Source organism: Phocoena sinus, chromosome 20 (assembly GCF_008692025.1).
Source record: "Phocoena sinus isolate mPhoSin1 chromosome 20, mPhoSin1.pri, whole genome shotgun sequence".
In the NCBI taxonomy this organism is placed as follows: domain Eukaryota; kingdom Metazoa; phylum Chordata; class Mammalia; order Artiodactyla; family Phocoenidae; genus Phocoena; species Phocoena sinus.
Genome location: NC_045782.1, coordinates 44,478,152 through 44,497,429, shown reverse-complemented (window position 1 = coordinate 44,497,429; position 19,278 = coordinate 44,478,152). Strand labels below are relative to the sequence as shown.

Here is a 19,278-nt window from a genome sequence, read left to right as displayed (position 1 = left end):
CAAGGGAAATAGCAGTGTAGCTGAGGCCCTGGAATGAGCTGTTTCTATCAAATTTTTATCAGGTTTTTGAGGCATAGTTGTCTATTAAGGTTTTACGGATTAACAGACTATTTACTTTATAGTAAATTTCAGCTTTTGAAGAATACCGGTATTATTTTTGCAGTAGTATATTTTGAGTTATTGCCTTTAAAATTATATATTTTTTATTATTTAAAAGCTATAGGTTAAATATAACTAAAAACCAGTCTATGGAAAGCTTAATCTTATCTCCAAAAGGAAAAGTACTTTGAACCTAATTAGGGGAAAGACAATCTCATGCCTTCAGTTCTTTTCCTTTTTCTTATCTCCCTAGATCCTGCATTAGGAATTTGGGTGGGTCATCTCTTTTAGGGGTATTGGGATATTAGGGTCATCTCTTTTAGGGGGCAAACTTTGGTGCATGGTATTTTTGAGGCAAGTTGGGAAGTTGAAGGGTAACTGCTTGCATTCTCCCATGGCCACCTGTTTTTGGTTTTGCTTTGGAAGAAAGCATTGTTGAAGTTGGATACATTGCCAAAATTCACTTACATAAAGTAAGTTTATAAACAGATAGGCAAAGCACCATTACTGTCAATCACTCATTATCCTTTGGGTGTTCACTATAGTAGGATTTCTTTCATACGTAGCTTTAACTAGTTCTGGTTTGAAAAAACAAAAAATTAGCTTACATTTTTGTTGCTAGGATTTAAATGGATAAGTTGGCTTATGTGTGTTGGAATATGTGTTCTGGATATAGTAATTTGGAAATACTATGAGCAGCTTATGCTCTTAATTCTCTTAATGTTATTTATCAATTCATGAGTCATTTTATTATATGTGCATGAAATCAAAGGCTGCTTCTTCCTCAGAACTTACTGGGTTCTCGTGTTCGTGCACTGGTGTGATACCTCAACGCTTTCTCAATATCATAGAGGAATTAGTTTGGAATGTGTAGGAAAAGTTGTTTCATATGTATTTTAAAAACTAGTCTAAAGCCTAAAATTATCGGAACACACTAGGGCAACTCTGAGAAAAGAGCATTCTTCCACATGCCTGTTCCTTCTTTCTACAGAAAGTTTTTGTCATGCCAAACATGGACGACGTTTATATCCCTATCATGCACTCAGCCATGGATCCTCGCTCCACTTCCAGCCTCCTGAAAGACCCACTGGTGGAGGCTGCTGATCAATTGTGATGGGTGCAGACCTGGTGTTCCCAGTATTATGAGATGAAGCTCAAGGTGTGGGGTTCTCGGCTGCCATCTGGGCTGTAGCACTGGCCTTTCCTCGTGTCACAGCTTCTGCCCTCTGCCTGCCGATGCCCATCCCACTGGGAGGTGTCCAGTGAATGGGGTCCAGATTGCCTCCTGCAAAGCTTTGACTCAGCAAAGGAAAACTGGAAGGATTGTCACGGTGGATCCAGAGATTACAGGTGACCCCCACCATGGCTTTTCTAAGTCTACCAGTTTTTGTGGCAGCAAAAGAGCACGTTAAGAGCGAAGCTGCACAGCTGGAAGGCTTCCCCTTGCCTCCTCGATGCCTCCAAAGCTTTTTCTCAGGCAGCCAGTGCAGTGGAATGTTTTCTCACTTTTACAGTTTGTGTGACGCAGCCCTCCACACCAAGAGAACGTCAGTGTGGTTACACATGTGGAGGGTGGGGAGTGGAATTTTGTCAACTATTTCTTTGGTGATAAAAAGATATGCATAGCAACTTACTCTTCTTATCAATTGTGCGTTTTGGAAGCAAGTAGCCATAGAACATACACTCTTAACACACTATCAACTGGGGCGGGAACTGTGGGATTTATGTGACCATTAGGCAAAGCCATGAGATCAAACCATCCCACACCTTTTACCAAGGAGGTACAATCACCTGGTTTCTGACTAATCCCAAATGTTTTCCTGAGACTTGAGCATATGTGGAAATATCAAACAAACCTAATGACTGGACTCGGGTGGGGCCAGAAAGCCAGAGCCACCGTCCTTCCACCTGGCACTTGCTGTGAGCTCTGGGAAGCTTTAAATAGGGATCTTAAATGCTTTGTTAACCTGATTGGTTTGGGATGTTTTGTGGGCAGTTTCCTTTTCTGACGGCCAAAACCGGAGACTGCTCTCTATCATCTGAGTCAAGACGATGCTGATGTTTGCTCAGCATCAAACACTACAAACACTACAGATCTCAAAATTACCGTGACATTTAACGTTGCCAACTTTATTTTGTGCGTTTGTGTCAGAACATTTAGTTTACAGGTTTCGGGGCTCTCTCAAACTGTGTAATTTGCTTTGAGAAGTACACTCAGTACAATTTTTTAATTGTTTAAAGCTGCATTCAACATCAAACTTACCTTGGGTTAACTTTTGACAACTTACATCTGTGGACAAAGCTAATAGTGGTTTTTTAAACAGCAACAGCACCTTGCCTGAACGGGACTTTAAAGAAATTAATATATTGAAAAAAACATATTTGAACCCTTATTTGATTACTTTAATTGTACCATTAAAACATTTGACTTAAATTATCGGACCATTCCAGTCAGTGTACTGTTCTGATTTCTCATTGTGTAGGCCAATTTGCCTGTCAGTGCGCATGTCTTGTTCGCTGGTCTTATAATTTTTGTGCAATAATTAAAGGCAAAGGACTAGATGCACTATTGTGTAGAGATTACACATGACTGTACCCTATTGCACTTAATCAAATAGTATGTGGGGATTTACAATCGCTTGCATTGTTTCACAAAATAAATGTCTCATGTCAAATACTAGATAAGCATCTAAGTCATTTCTACTTGATCCTGCTTAGATAATAGGAACAGAATAAACTGTGGTACAGAATAAACCTGGGCCCTCAGCTGCCAGTAGCAGCTTGTTTCTTGGTCCATCACTGGACCCGTCCTGTTGGAGGATCCAAAGTAGACCACACCCTGATACAAGGAAGGCGCTAATTATCCTCAATTCGTATTTTTTTTTTTTTTTTTTTTTTTTCTTTTTTAGCGTTACGCGGGCCTCTCACTGCTGTGGCCTCTCCCGTTGTGGAGCACAGGCTCCGGACGCGCAGGCTCAGCGGCCATGGCTCACGGGCCCAGCCGTTCCGCGGCATATGGGATCCTCCCGGACCGGGGCACGAACCCGCGTCCCCTGCATCGGCAGGCGGACTCTCAACCACTGCGCCACCAGGGAAGCCCTCAATTCGTATTTTTTAAAGTCCTGCTTCTGGGGCTTCCCTGATGGCGCAGTGGTTGAGAGTCCACCTGCCAATGCAGGGGACACAGGTTCGTGCCCCGGCCCGGGAGGATCCCACATGCCGAGGAACGGTTAGGCCCGTGAGCCATGGCCGCTGAACCTGCGCTCCGCGACGGGAGAGGCCAATACAGTGAGAGGCCCATGTACCGCAAAAAAAAAAAAAAACTCTGCTTCCGAGCTAGAGTTTACACCAACTGCTTACTAACCCTGCTAACTTGGGGCCCCCTCCATTAAGTACCAGAGGGGCTAGACATGGCACTTGTGCATACCTGCCCTTCAACACGTGCTGCTTTGTACTCAGAAATAATGCACGTTACACCTAAATCCAGGAGGGATCGTTATCACCTAGGATGTGGATTACGAAGGAGTGATTGTGCATTTATTTAGGTGCCTATGTTGTGCCCCGCAATGCACAAAACCGTTATTGTGAGCTGTTCAAGCTATCTGGGGCATAAGCAGTTGACCCTAAACGGCGGTTTTTCTACGTGGTCCGCGAACACACCTCAGCCAGACGAGTTCAGCCTATGCAACTCAGGACCGGTAACCAGTTCGTGTCAAGTGCACTACAGCCTTCACTCAAGCGGTTCAAGGCCACATCCGGATTCTCATCTCCCCTCCCTGCAGACACCCTCCCCGCCGCGGTTACATGAACCTGCCCGTCTCACTGATTTCCACGGAGAGACCACTCGGACTCACAGGACAGGCACACGAATAAGCAGAGACTGCAGGACCTCCGACGCCTTCCCCAGCCCCCCACCCCGGCAGCCCAGTGCCGCAGTGTAGCTCGCGGTTAAAAGGGCCGCCGCCGCGGGGGCAAGACGGCCCCAGTTATGCGCAAGCGCATGCTGCTCTGGCGCCGCAGCCTGACCCCCGGCGCCACGCGCAGGCGCGGCGGGGGCTCAAAGGCAGCGCATCGCGACAAACAAAATGGACACCGTCGCTGACATCAAGCCATTTTATTGAGGGGCTTCGGGGGAGGGTCGAAAAGCAGAGAGGACAATGAGATCCGACGTCCTTCTCCTAGCCGAGACCTGCAAGAACGAGAGCGGTGGGTGAGGAGGTGGTATACCCGCAAACCCGTTTCCCACCCTCACGCCTCAGCGGCCCGGCTCAGACTCCAGTTCGCATCACCCGCGTCAGCAGTCTAACACGTGCTTTGATTCGCATGTCATCACCGCCAGCCGCCCACCCTCCACCCAGTTCCCAGGCCCCGAAAGAGGGAACAGACCTGCCCCAGCCCAGGACACACCCCACCCCACCTCACCTTCACCACTTCACAGTCGTTGAAAGGAAGGAGAACTACCCGGGCTTCTACTTAAAGAAGCAGACCGGAGGTGGTTGGGCGGGCTTTACCGCCATTAACCAATAGCAAGTCAAACATCCAGCCACGTGCCTGTAAAGTGGCCTAATGATTGGCCCTGCTCACTGAGTCATCCAGAGTATAGAGCGGTTACACGCCAGCCGTAAAGATGGGCGTCAAGGAAAGACAAAGAGTCGCGCGGTGTCCTAAATTCTTCTGATTTTTTGCGCGGCGTAGGTCGTCGGCCTGTGAGTAGTGTGCGTTTCTCCATACTACACAAAACGAAACCTTACAAACGGCAGGGCGCAAGTAATGCCTAACCTGTTTAATATTCTGTGCCAGGAGCTAGGCTAGGAGCTGAGGTGACAAACTAGTCTTGTCCCTGAATTTAAAGTAACCTGTTCCGGTAGAAAGACCTTGTGTTTGAAAGTAGACTGATGTGCAACCAAATCCTGACTTTGTGATGAATTAGCCCTGTGACCTTGATCACTTAGCTTTTCTGAGCCTCAGTTTCTGAAAAATAGGAAAAAAAAAAGTGTTGTACGAGGCTTAAATAAGTTAATGTCAGTCACCTGGCACATTCTGTGTGGTAAACAAATATGTTTTTAAAGGACTGGTGTGACGTGGAAGACTTATGGATTGCAATACTTTAATAAATGCTAAAATAGAGCTATAAACAGCCTACACTGGAAGCCCAAAAGAGAGAAGATCTAACATTGGGAAAGCTGAGAGTACTTCTAGGTATTGAGCTCAAACTGTGAGCCAGGCGTATTCACAAGTGGTCAATATGTCCCTTCTCTCTGGGTTTGATTTACTGGAAGAGGGAACAGAAGACACACGGGCACAATATCTGGTTATCTTTACTTCCTTTATATGTTTTCCTTGGGAATTCTTTTCCTTTTTTCCTCCTAACTTAATAAGGAAAGTTTATTGTTTTTTGGTAATAATGAAAGCATTTCAGCCTGAGTTTGTAGTTGAATAGGACTCTTATTTTCATTATTTGCTACATAGTCTTTAGTTAAATTTTAAAATTCCTCTTTGATCCAAAACAGTAGTTATTTTGGCAAGTGTTTTGTAACGTCTATGTGATGTTGACTTTAAGAAAAACCAAAACACACAATGTAAGAGCTGTGAGTTGAGTTTATTCAGCGTCTTACTGAGGACTGTAGCCCAGGAGACAGTAGGAGAGCTATGAGAAAGTGTTCCCAAGAGGTAAGGGAGGAGCCAGGCCATATATGAATTTTTTTGCTGGGGAAAAAACATCTAGTCGAACATCAAAGATTACTGCTAATCACAAAGAACAGACATCTCAAGTTAACGATTTTAGTGCTTTTCTACGTATGGGAAGATGCAAGAATCTAGGAGATGTGGAAAATTTTCCTTAGATATGTATCTTAACTATCTAGGGGCAGTGTCCAAAGTACAGAATGCTTCCTGTTTTTCTCCATCCTGAAATCCCCATAGGCCCACTCTCAGTGGGTGACTTTAGTGACTAATGGCTTGATTTCCTTGTAGAACTGGAGTGGCAGACAACATTTTTTAAAAAATATTTATTTATTTATTTGGCTGCACCGGGTCTTAGTTGCAGCACGTGGGATCTTTCAGTTGTAGCATGCAGGCTCTTTTAGCTGTGGCACGTGGGATCTAGTTCCCTGGCCAGGGATTGAACCCGGGCCCCCTGCATTGGGAGCACAGAGTCTTAACCACTGGACCACCAGTGAAGTACCTACAATGATTATTTCTATTGCTGCTGAAACATTTTCTTAAAATGTTTATTTATTTATTTGGCTGCGTTGGGTCTTAGTTGCGGCATGCCGGATCTTCGTTGCAGCACGAGTGCTTCTCTCTAGTCGTGGCGCACCCGGGTTCAGTTGCCCCACGGCATGTGGGATCTTACTTCCCCGACCAGGGATCAATCCTGTCACCCCTGCATTGGAAGGTGGATTCTTAACCACTGGGCCACCAGGGAAGTCCCAAACATTTGTTTTTAAGTCAACATTTATTATACTGTCATACGGTTTCTACATTGGGAAATGAATTAAAGTGTTCTTTGTAGCCTAGAATATGATCTCCTTTTATAAATGTTCCACAGATTCTTGAAGTAGAGATGTTTTCACTATCATGTACAGATAATGACATGAAATATCGATTAATTTGGGGCTTCCCTGGTGGCGCAGTGGTTAAGAATCTGCCTGCCAATGCAGGGGACATGGGTTCGAGCCCTAGCCCAGGAAGTTCCCACATGCCGCAGAGCAACTAAGCCCGTGCGCCACAACTACTGAGCCTGCGCTCTAGAATCCGTGAGCCACAACTACTGAGCCCACGTGCCACAACTAATGAAGCCTGCGCGCCTAGAGCCTGTGCTCCGCAACAAGAGAAGCCACCGCAATGAGAGGCCTGCGCACCACAATGAAGAGTAGCCCCTGCTCGCCGCAACTAGAAAAAAGAAAGCCCACGCACAGCAACAAAGACCCAATGCAGCCAAAAATTAATTAATTAATTTTTTAAAATTATTAATTCAATCTTAGCTGTAATTATGTTGTCCAAATCTCTCTGTATTTTATACTTGATTGGGAGTGTATGTATTCTCATTGATTAATAGTGAAGTGTTAAGATCATGCTTCAAATACCAAATGCAGGCAGGGCTGCAAAGCAGCAAGAACTTTTCTTCATTACTGTGTGGGAATGCAAAATAGTACAACCATTTTCATAATCCCCTAAAACTGCAGTCACTCAAAAGCACTTCAGTGGGTAAGTGGTAAGCAACTGAGGTACATCCTTACAACTAAATGCTACTTGGCCATAAAATATTGCCAAAAATAGAATGAACTATCAACACATGTCACACATGGAAGAATCTCAGAGGTGTTATGCGGTGGGAAAGGAGCCAGACTCAAAAGATGCTATAATTCCATTTATATGACATTATAGAAAAGACAAAACGATAAAGATGGAGAACAGATCAAAGAACTCCCAAGAGATTGGGGATGTGTGGAGCATTTGGCTACAAAGGCAGCACAAAGGCATTTTTGAGGGTGATAGATTTTTTCTGTATCTTGATTGTGTTGGTGGTTACAGGACTTTATGCGTTTGTCAAAACTCAGAACTGGGGCTTCCCTGGTGGCTCAGTGGTTAAGAATCCGCCTGCCAATGCAGAGGACACGTGTTCGAGCCCTGGTCCGGGAAGATCCCACATGCCGCGGAGCAACTAAGCCTGTGCGCCACAAGTACTGAGCCTGCGCTCTAGAGCCCGCGAGCCACAAGTACTGAGCCCCCGTGTCACAACTACTGAAGCCCGCACGCCTAGAGCCCATGCTCCACAACAAGAGAAGCCACTACAATGAGAAGCCCACACACTGCAACGAAGAGTAACCCCCACTCGCCACAACTAGAGAAAGCCCAAGCACAGCAACGAAGACCCAACACAGCCAAAAATAAATAAATAAAATAAAATTTTTTAAAAAAAACAAAAACTCAGAACTGTTCACCCAAAAGATTTAATTTTATTGTATAAAAATTTTAAACAAAAAATTAAAATAAAAAATATGCTTCCATCATTTTCCATGATTATTTCTATTGTTATTTGTTTGTACATTTTGAGGCTATGCTATTTATTCTCATTATGGTTTGTGGCTAATATTTCCATTGTGGATTACACATATCTGTATAAAATAACTAGGTTATTTATGTCTTTTGCCTTGAGTTCTAATTTATCTCACATTAGCATTATTACTTGTCTTTTTTTCGTTTTTCTAATATAAGTTTGCCCATCCGTTTATTTCTAACCTTTCCATGTTATTTTATTCTTACTGTGTCCTTTGTATGAGGCATATGGTTGGATGATAGTGTTTATCCCAATGTGACAATATTTGCCTTTAAAAAACTTATTTAAAGATACATGCACCCCATTGTTCATAGCAGCACAATTTACAATAGCCAAGACATGGAAACAACCCAAGTGCCCATCAACAGACAAATGGTTTAGGAAGCTGTGGTATATATATACATATATATATATATATATATACACATACATACATACATATATACATACACACAGTGGAATATTACTCAGCCATAAAAAGGAATGAAATTGCCATTTGTGGCAGTGTGGATGGAACTAAGGAATATTATGCTTAGTGAAATAAGTCAGAGAAAGACAAAATGATATCACTTATATGTGGACTCTAAAAAATAATACAAATGAATGTATATACAGAAACAGACTCAAAGACACAGAAGATAAATTTATGGTTATCAAAGGGGAGAGAGACAAATTAGGAGTATGGAATTAACAGATACAAACTTAGTATACATAAAATAGAAAAGCAACAAGAATTTACTGCCTAGGGACTTCCCTGGTGGCACAGTGGTTAAGAATCCACCTGCCAATGCAGGGGACATGGGTTTGATCCCTGATCCAGGAAGATCCCACACGGTGTGGAGCAACCAAGCCCCTGCGCCACAGCTACTGAGCCCGCGTGCTGCAACTACTGAAGCCCGTGCACCTAGAACCTGTGCTTGGGGACAAGAGAAGCCATCACAATGAGAAGCCCGCAAACCACAACAGAGTAGCCCCTGCTCGCCACAAGTAGAGAAGAGCCTGTGTGCAGCAATGAAGACCCAACACAGCCAAAAAATAAATAAATAAAAATAAATGAATGAGGGAAGGGGAGAGGCAGCATGTGGAAAGGAGGGCCTCCGGAGTGTGGAGTTCCGGAGTTTGGAGTGGCTGAGAATCTGCCTGCCAATGCAGGGGACACGAGCCTGCCAATGCAGGGGACACGAGTTCAAGCCCTGGTCCGGGAAGATCCCACATGCCGCGGAGCAACTAAACCTGTACGCCACAACTGCTGAGCCTGTGCTCTAGAGCCAGTGAGCCACAACTACTGAGCCTGCGTGCCACAACTACTGAAGCCTGCGCACCTACAGCCCGTGCTCTGCAACAAGAGAAGCCAGCACACTACAATGAAGAGCAGCCCCTGCTCGCCTCAACTAAAGCAAGCCCAGGTGCAGCAACACATCCAAAAATTAATTAATTTAATTAATTTTTTAAAAGCCCATTTTTGAAACAGTGGTTTGAGATGCCACTTTTATCATGTACTAGGGTTCCACATTATTCGGGCTCTACTTTTTTTTTTTTTTTTTTTCCAGTATGCGGGCCTCTCACTGTCGTGGCCTCTCCCGTTGCGGAGCACAGGCTCCGGACGCGCAGGCTCAGCGGCCATGGCTCACGGGCCCAGACGCTCCACGGCATGTGGGATACTCGCGGACCGGGTCACGAACCCGCGTCCCCTGCAATGGCAGGCGGACTCTCAACCACTGCGCCGCCAGGGAAGCCCCGGGCTGTACTTTTAATTTTATTCTATTTCACAGTCCTGTCTATTGTCACAGTACCACACATTGTGTCAATTTACATTAACACGTGATTTTATGCCTCATATATGAACGATTTTACCTTTTTTCACTGACCTCTGAAAATGTCTTTACTGAGTTTACTGCTATAAAATTATATCCAAAATTTAAAAAAATGAATACATGAATGTAAAGAAGGGTGCTTAAAAAAAAAAAGAATTTACTGCCTATCACAAGGAATTATACTTAGTATCTTGTAATAACCCATAATGGAATATAATCTGCAAAAAAAATCCCAAATCATTATGCTGTATACCTGAAGCCAACACAACATCATCAATCAACTATACTTCAATTTTTAAAAATTCATTTAAATTTTGATTTTGAAGTATCTCTGAATACAGAGAGTACATAAAAGTATATGTGTGATTTGGAGATATTAATAAATTGAACATTCAGTTACCACTTAGTTTAAGAGAAATGACATCATCAGTAACTTTGAAGCTCACTTTCGGCCCCTTCTGACTACTTCTCCCTCTCAGAGAAAACCACTGTCCTGAATTTTGAGTTTGTCTGGTTTTTGGTTTTTTTAGACTTTTGCTTCATATATATATATATATATATATATATATATATTTTATTTATTTTTTTTTTTCAGTATGTGGGCCTCTCACTGTCGTGGCCTCTTCCGTTGTGGAGCACAGGCTTCGGACGCGCAGGCTTAGCGACCATGGCTCACAGTCCCAGCCACTCTGCAGCATGTGGGATCTTCCCAGACCGGGGCACGAACCCGTGTCCCCTGCATCGGCAGGCGGACTCTCAACCACTGTGCCAGCAGGGAAGCCCCGCTTCATATATTTGTTTATTATTTAGTTTTGCCTGACTTTGAGCTTTATAGAAATAGAATATACTGTATATATTCTTCTGTGACTTGCTCTTTTTATTGCTTAATATTGGTGACCTTCATGTTGTATGTAATGCAACCAGGAATTGTAGGAATGCGACCCGTTTCACTACTGTGTAGCATCCCAGTACACAGTTACACTGCAGTTTATACATCTCTCCTCTTTGGGTTAGATGTTTAAAATATCTTCCAGTTTTTAGTATGACAAACAAAGCTGCTCTGAATATTCTCGTGTGTGTGCAAAAGATCCTTTGGGGTATGCACATAGAAGCACAACTGCTAGGTAAGCCCATGTTTCCGACTTTGCAGGTAATAGCAACTTATTTTCCAAAGTGGAGGCTCTAATCTGCACTACCACATTGGCCTCCACCCTCACCAGCTCTTGATATTGTCACACCTTTTATGTTTGCCAATATGGTGAGTGTGAAATGATGTCTTTAGTGTAGGTCATGGGCCAGGTGTAGTCATGTATATTGTTGATTTAGTCCTCTTAGAAATGTTGAGCTAGCACTTTAATCAGGGATTATTGGTTGTAAGTGATGGAAACCCAACTCAAACTAGCTGGGATAAATAGGGGAAGGTTTGTTTAAATAGGGGAAGAAGAGCTGTGCAGGCTGATGTCAAGCCAACTAGAATCAGAACTTAAGCTTGTCCAGGGCTCCTTGACTGCATCTGTGCTTCTCTTTACTTGTCAACTTTTTTCTTTTGTGTTGGCTTTCTTTACACGATGGAGGCAGCTCCTGGGCCTCACACCTCCCGGCCTTGCCAGTAAAAAGGAAACGAGTCTCTTTTCGTGCCTCTAGTTGGGGCCAGATTGGATACAAGCCTACCCATGGGTTAAGTAAAGTTGGTCAGACGGGCAGCTGTTTTGGTTAACTACTACTGCACAACAAACCACTACATAACTTAGTGGTTTAAAACAACAGCCATTTTTATTATCTCTCACAGATCTGTGAGTTAACTAGCCTTGTTAACTGAAAACAGGGTTTGCCTCTTGGTAGGTGTCAAGCCAAAAGACACAACCAAGCCAAAGACTGGGAGAAGGAAGGATTTATTACTTGCAGCAAGTAAGGAGAACGCCGGGGAAATTTCGCAAAGCAGTGTCTCCCCAAGCAGCAAAACTGGGGAGATTTTAAGCTAAGGGTATATGCATATTCATGAAGAGGCTGGGGCAGTGTGTGCATATTCATGAAGGGCCTTGAGTAGAGGAGAATTAAGCACAGAATTGGGGCAAAGTTAAACAGAGTCCAAGCTTTAGTTGACTGAAGGCACAAAGGTCAGAAAAAGTTAATATCATTCCTTAGGTTCAGACCAGTCTGGGGTCTTAGCCATCCTCCACCTGGGTGGGGGCCTAAATTCCTGTAGAACAACTCAAAAGACCATACCAGATTGTTACGTATATCCATTGAGGAGGAACTAGGACGCTGTTTTATCACTGAACTATTTTTTCTTGACTGTGTTTCCTTTGCTCCTGCGTTCCCTCACTTGCCTTAAGATCTTTAATTACTGAGACCTGTTCAAGGACAAGCATTGTGGCCAGGCTTAGAAGATCACAAAATAGCTTAGGCCAGTAATGGCTTCTCTTATGTCAAGAAGGCCATGCCTGAGGCACAGGGATATTAGCTCGGTGCTTTGTGACAGCCTGGAAGGGTGGGATGGGGAGAGTGGGAGGGAGGGAGACGCAAGAGGGAAGACATGGGAACATATGTATATGTATAGCTGATTCACTTTGTTATAAAGCAGAAACTAACACACCATTGTAAAGCAATTATACCCCAATAAAGATGTTTAAAAAAAAAAAAAAAAGAAGGCCATGCCTGGTTCTCTTTCTCTGGAGACCCCCTCCCCTCTCTGCTTACGGTCTCAGCCGAGAGGGACTTCTGTTCCATGTGGTCACCCTGGGGCCTGATTGGGCTGAAACATCCAAAATGGCTCACCTAGATGGCTGGCAGCTGGGAGCTGTTGATTAAAGCAACTCCATTCTCCTCCATGTGGCCTGAGTGTGGCTTGGGCATCTCCCAAGATGGCAGCTAGATTCCAAGAGGAAGGAAATGGAAGTTGCCTTCCCTTTTAAACTTGGGCTGGGAGGTCTCAGAATGTCACTTACGGTCAAAACCAGTCACGGGGACAGTCCAGATTCAAAGGGAAGGGAAATAGCTCTTACTTTTGATGGGAAGAGCAGCATGGCTTATAAGGAGGGAAAGTATTGTTTGGGGCCATCTTTGGAAACTTAGCTACCACAGTAGAGTAGAATGATTGGCCTCACCAGGGTAGGTGCCCACTAGGGCAGAGCCAGTACCACCTAGCATATCTGCCCTTTTTCCAAGGCGGGCCCTAATTCCTGTTCACTTGCTCCCTCCATGGTGAGAACAGCTGAAACTGAGCAGGACCTGGGAATTAGGGAAGTGAAGGAATGCAGAAACAAAGGAAAATCAGTTAAACAGGAAAAGTAATGACAACAGTTCAGCAGTAAAACAGAGTCCTAGTTCCTCCTCAGGGGAGGTATGTAATGATCTGACACACATATCTTTGAGTTCTGCAGGAAATTAGACCGCCCACCCAAGTGGAGGATGGTGACTATAAGCTGAGCAAAAGCAGGTAGACCCCAAACTGGTTGAAATCAGAAGGTTGATGATTAAGATTCCTGAAACATCACCCTATTACCTCACCACCAACCAATCAGAAGAAAGTCATGCACCCTGAAGCCCTCACCCCAAGTGTTGCCTTAAAAACCCATCCCTGAAAGCCAATAACAGGGAGTTTTGAGCATGAGCCACTCCCATACTCCTTGTTTGGCGAGCTGCAAATAAACACTATGCTTTCCTTCATCACAACCTGGTGTCAGTGAATTGGCTTTGCTTTGAGGCAGGCAAGTGGACCCAAGTTCAGTTTGGTAATACGGTCCCTTGAACATGGTAAACACTTGATAACGTTGAATTCCTTCTTCTGAGTCTTCTTGTTTGTTTAACTGCACCAGTCAAATATTTTCCATCCTGCTTTGGCAAGGTCTCTTGTATCAGCCCTGGTCCCCCCCTTCCTTTTCTTGCTCTAGATTAAGGCCCAAATAACCCTTGTTAACCGGCTCCTGATGTCTCTCAAATGTCTGTCTTTTGCCCGAACTCTCCCCCCGAAGCGTACCTTCAGTCCCATCTCACTCTGCTGGCTTGCTAAGAAAGCCCAGCCTGACATTAACGCCCCCACCCACCGGCCCATCCTGCCTGCCCTGCCTCATCTCCCACTGCTCCTCTGGGTAGAAGTCGAGCACGAGCTCACTTGTTTTTAGTGTATGTGCTGTCGAAGCAAGCACACGAGCTCACTAATGAGGCAGCTGGGGCTTCCATGAAGCCACACAGTCCTTTCCCTTCTCCAGGCTTTTGTTCGGGTCCTCCTGTCCCCCTAGACTGTTCCTTTCCCGTATCAAATCTGACAAAAGGCCTAGCCCAGATACCACTTCTTCCATGAAGCCCTCCCTGCTCTGTCCATCCCACCTCCTTCCTTCTACCAGACCCATCTCTCTCTTGAACACAGAACATAGTTCTGTTTCTGAGTTTATTCTCACCTTCTTGCACTTTTCACAGTTGGCCTTGTACGTTGTGCAAGTCCTATCACCTTTACCAACTTGCAAACTGTGATATTCCTTCATGGTACCAATCCTTTGAACTTAGAAGCCCTTGATGGTATTTGTTAAAAGAGTGAATGAATAAATGAATGAATGAGTGGTAACCGTCCGAGGACAAAGATGAGGTCATCTGCAAAATGAAGGTGACAAAATTATAGCTAAAGTTTCTTTCTACTGTAAAATTTGGTTATGGACTTCCCTGGTGACGCAGTGGTTAAGAATCTGCCTGCCAATGCAGGGGACACAGGTTCGATCCCTGGGAAGATCCCACATGCCATGGAGCAACTAAGCCCGTGCACTACAACTACTGAGCCTGCAAGCCGCAACTACTGAAGCCCGCACGCCTAGAGCCTGTGCTCCACAACAAGAGAAGCCACCGCAATGAGAAGCCCGCGCACCACAACGAAGAGTAGCCCCTGCTCACCGCAACTAGAGAAAGCCGGCGCTCAGCAATGAAGACCCAACACAGCCAAAAAATAAACAAATAAAATTTTTTTAAAACGAAAAAATATTTTTTAAAAAATTTAAAAAAATAAAATTTGGTTATGTCTGTGAATGAGCTCTTGTAGAAAGGAGAGAGAGAGAACAGGTAAGGTATATATCTTGAACCTTAAGAAACACAGTCTGCAAGGAGGAAAAAGAGCAGAGAGACAGGAGGAAAGCCAGAAAATGGTACTATCCAAGGAGGAAAAGTTCAAGAAAAAAGAACTGTTAACATACCTGAGGGAATTCCCTGGCAGTCCAGTGGTTAGGACTCTGCACTCTCACTGCCGAGGCCTCGGGTTCAATTCCTGGTCCGGGAACTAAGATCCCACACGTCAGACGGCACGGCCAAAACAACCCAAAAACCAACCAAACAAAAACATACGTGAACTGAAGAGAGGCCCAGGGTAAAAAAGATAAAGCAAGACCACTGGGATTTTGCAGGAGGAAGAACATGAGCTGCTTGAGAGAAGTTTCCAGAGAGTTCTGTTGAAATAAGCTGGATCCCAGGGGATTAGGAGGGACTGACCAGTGAGGAAGAAGAGGTACTCTGAGAGGATGGCCGTTTCCACATTGGCACTGAGCTGGCCCTTTGAGAATATTAATATACGATACACTGGTACCACTATGGACACTTCACCATGGTGGCATATAGACTCAGCACAAATGGGTGTAAAATACAACAGCTCAGAGGCAAGTGAACAAATAATCAGCATCAGACTGAGCTCCCTCCCAGGGCAGAAACCCCAGGGGAAAGCTCACTCTTCTCTCCCAGGTGGCTGGTCGGTGCCTTTTGTGAGTTGTGCTTTTGCACAATCAACCCCCAGGTGAGATCAGGAGACTTACATGTTATTTGAGGCAATGCCCCTTATCACCAAATATTTGTACAAACTTCTGTTTGTTAATAGTATTCCAGGGACAAGGCAGTCTGGGCTCCTGCCTAACCACATTTACGGGCCACAGAATGGTACCTTGTCACTACGCTGGGGGTGGGGCAAGGATAACAACCAGCGATGGTGGAACAGGCTGCAGCATCTGTGGTTGTCTCAGTGAACTCCGAGGTTATGTAGACAGCTGAGTTCTTTTTTTTTTTTTTTTTTTTTTGACAGCTGAGTTCTAATCCAGGTTGTGCTGGGAATTCCCTGGTGGTCCAGTGGTTAGGACTCAGCACTTTCACTGCTGTGGACCCAGGTTCAATCCCTGCTCGGGGAACTAAGATCCCATGTGATGTGCGGTACAGCCAAAAAAAAAAAAAAATCCATGTTGTGCTGCTTACTAGCTATGTGTTACCCACCTGGCTGTTAATCTTTTAAGATTCCAATGTATCATCTGTAAAATGGGGCTAAGAACACTACCTCATTGAACTGCTGTGCAGATAGCATGAGCTGGTCCTATAAAACATGTGTTTGCCCATTTCCAAACAATAGCCCACAGCCAACCAATGTTAACTGTGATGAGAATCATCTTTGCGGTAGCAAAAAAGTGTACAGTAGATTGGATTCTGTGGTAAAGAGAAGTTCTCCGGAGTGAGTGGCACAATCTCTTCAAATCCAGTCATCCTGGAACAGGAAGAACCAAGGTTCTATTTACCTAAGAACCAAACTGCTCACAGTGACAGTGGCTTTTAAAGAATTTCCCTTAAAAAATTAGGACATGAAAGAGATAAACATTTAGCTTGCTACCAGAAACTCTTGCTTCATTGTTTTATTTATCCCTTAACTACCCCTCAACATGTGCTGTAAGTTCAAGTCTGTTTGGGAGCAGCGGCAGCGTGGAGATCACTCAAAATAGTCAAAGTGGATTTAGCCTGGTAAAGACACTGTTCCTTTGAGATGGTACTGAAGTTTTCAACCATGACCTCCCTTTCTGGTTTTACCAGCTTTTCCTTTCAAGTCTCCTTCAAAGGAAACTACTCTCTCGCTAAATAGCTATCTGCAAACCAACTTCATAATCATTTCTAAGTGAAATTTTGAAGGGTTTCAAACAGAATTGAGACAGGCACAAACATTTGAAGGCTGGATCATAACTTCCACTAGAGGGCGACATTTGCTAAAATAAAGAAAAGGGATTAAGGGCCACAGGGATTACACTGGACGTTATGAGTGAGCCGGATTCCAGGACCTTGGCTGCCCCTATCACCTGCGGAAACTGGAAAACACAGTCTCCACCCCCAGGAGATTCAGAATCAGTAGGGGGAAGAGGGCAGAAAAAGGTGTTGGGAATCTATTTTAAAAAAAAAACTCTTCAAGTTTGGGAGCCACTGATTTAGAGAAGTGAAGATAAGATTTTAGCTTACTTTCTCCCACCACTCCCTCCCCTCTATTGACATAGTCAGGTCCTGCCTGGGCCAGTCTTTGCTGAACATATATTTTAACCTTGGTGGAAAAAGAGGGCTTATCTTTACACTAAAACCATGACCTTTGCCTTGTTTAGTGGATGTTATTTAAAACAACTTCCAGAAAGGTCATTTTCAGTCCTTTTCTATGGGCAGGTCCACTTCAAAGGCACCCGGCAAAAATATTTCCATTTCTGTCTGTATTTATCAGCAATGCCAGCTTTTGCTTTATCAAAAGCAAAAAGCTGTCTAAAACAATACTTGACTATGGAACAAGATTGTGGGCAATGCTGCCGTAAATAAAACCCTTGTGTGAGTTGCTAATCAAATGGAGACAGGCACAAGACATGTGCCTGTCTGATTAAGCATAAGAGTAACCTAACTGGTGCATAAGAAATTCTGAGAACCTGTAACAGTGCAGTTATGGCCTGGAGATTTGGTCCAGATGAGTACAAGATAAATATACCTACCTGGTCCAGTCTCCTTGGAACGGATTTTTTTTTCTTTATTGGATCTTTAAAATTGATTTATGAGTCAGATTGAGGTAAGCATTCCCCTTTGTGTTTTATCTGCTGTGCTTACAGGGTCACAGTGACATTTTGAATTGTAAAAGGGCTGCCAGAGTTCCAGCACAGAAAGTTCCCCTCCTAGAGTCACTCTGTCGGAGAAAAAGCACCAGAGAAGGCATGTGAAAGCATTTTCTGATCAGGCTTCTCTTTTAATTCAACCCTGTGGTCTTATAGATCCTGTTGTCAGCTTGCATGCCGGACAGATAATCATTAAAGAGCTCCTCCCACTTTCTGTGGGCGCCTCCCTGGACACCTGGCCACACTGGTCAGGAGTGATGGAGCTTGTGTTTCTGCACATCCCTCGCCAATCTCAGACCTCTCCGTTTGCATTTATACATGCAGATAACACTTTTCAAAATGTGTCTACTGCTTTCACAGTTGCCAAGATTTGTCCTACTCTTAAACTGGTGTGTTGGATTCTCCAGCAAGGGTTTAGTCCCTTGACTGTGATTCAGGCATATGAGGTTGGGAATGGGGAACTTTGTTGATGGGATTTGGTTTACCATGAGCATTTCTGTCTGCTCTAGTGGGATAGGATTGACTCACATGCACCCAGGTCAGACATCTGGTCAGTCTCCCACTACTTTTTTTTTTTTAATTATATTATTTTTTATTGAAGTATAGTTGATTTTACAATGTTGTGTTAGTTTCAGGTGTACAGAAAGTGATTCATATATATATATATACTTTTTCAGATTCTTTTCCCTTATAGGTGATTACAAGATATTGAATACAGTCCCTACTTCTTTATTTCTCTAGCATTGCTTACTCCTTTCCCCCAAACCCTGAAAAATCTTAGGCTGTCATACGAGCAAGTCAAGAAAAATTAGAGGGCTTCCCTGGTGGTGCAGTGGTTAAGAATCCACCTGTCAATGCAGGGCACCCGGGTTGGAGCCCTGGGCCAGGAAGATCCTACATGCCGTGGAGCAACTAAGCCCGTGGGCCACAACCACTGAGCCTGTGCTTTAGAGCCTGCGAGCCACAACTACTGAAGCCCATGTGCCTAGAGTCCGTGCTCCCGCAGCAAGAGAAGCCACTGCAATGAGAAGCCCGCGCACTGCAACGAAGAGTAGCCCCTGCTCACCACAACTAGAGAAAGCGTGCGGGCTGCGACAAAGACCCAAGGCAGCCAAAAATAAAATTAATTAATTTAAAAAAAATTAGAGAAGCTGCCATCCTTCTTTTCCTTTTCTCCTAGAATATGGAAATGTTGTGCTCTGAACCTTAGTTTATTCTGTCTTGTTACAAATGTCCTCTGGAGAGAGGCTTCCATCAAAGTGGAGGGCAGCATGAGACAGTGACCAAAGAGCTGCGGGGCTCTTTACATCAGGTTAATAGCCCACAACCTTCAAAAGGACCTTGTATGAGTCCTCAACAAACCCACTCCCTCCAGTGAGTTGGGACACATGTCAAGCTTCACGAGGTCACATCTACAAATGCCACGTAAATACACATG

At 44.3% G+C, this 19,278-nt stretch overlaps 1 protein-coding gene, 1 long non-coding RNA gene and 3 other non-coding genes across 6 annotated transcripts in view; 2 read left to right on the top strand and 3 right to left on the bottom strand.

The window, feature by feature from the left end:
- Window positions 1-2,776, top strand: part of TEX2 (testis expressed 2) — a 108,172-nt gene extending 105,396 nt beyond the window's left edge. For both annotated transcript variants that reach the window (XM_032616269.1, XM_032616270.1), the window contains exon 12: window positions 1,091-2,776. In XM_032616269.1, the coding sequence (XP_032472160.1) occupies window positions 1,091-1,213 (123 nt within the window). In that variant the 3' untranslated portion in view covers window positions 1,214-2,776. The remainder of the gene's footprint in view (window positions 1-1,090) is intronic.
- A 1,256-nt stretch (window positions 2,777-4,032) lies between these two features.
- LOC116746508 lies at window positions 4,033-4,169 on the bottom strand. Its single transcript, XR_004347764.1, has one exon. It is a non-coding gene; the product is annotated as a small nucleolar RNA SNORA76 (small nucleolar RNA).
- A 28-nt stretch (window positions 4,170-4,197) lies between these two features.
- Window positions 4,198-4,593, bottom strand: LOC116746292. Its single transcript, XR_004347666.1, has 2 exons — window positions 4,522-4,593; window positions 4,198-4,288 (listed from the first exon to the last, which is right to left on the bottom strand). It is a non-coding gene; the product is annotated as an uncharacterized LOC116746292 (long non-coding RNA).
- On the bottom strand, window positions 4,366-4,435 carry LOC116746491. The gene has a single exon (XR_004347748.1). It is a non-coding gene; the product is annotated as a small nucleolar RNA SNORD104 (small nucleolar RNA).
- Window positions 4,594-16,057: 11,464 nt separating the features above from the next.
- Window positions 16,058-16,130, top strand: TRNAE-UUC. The gene has a single exon. It is a non-coding gene; the product is annotated as a tRNA-Glu (tRNA).
- Window positions 16,131-19,278: the final 3,148 nt, after the last annotated feature.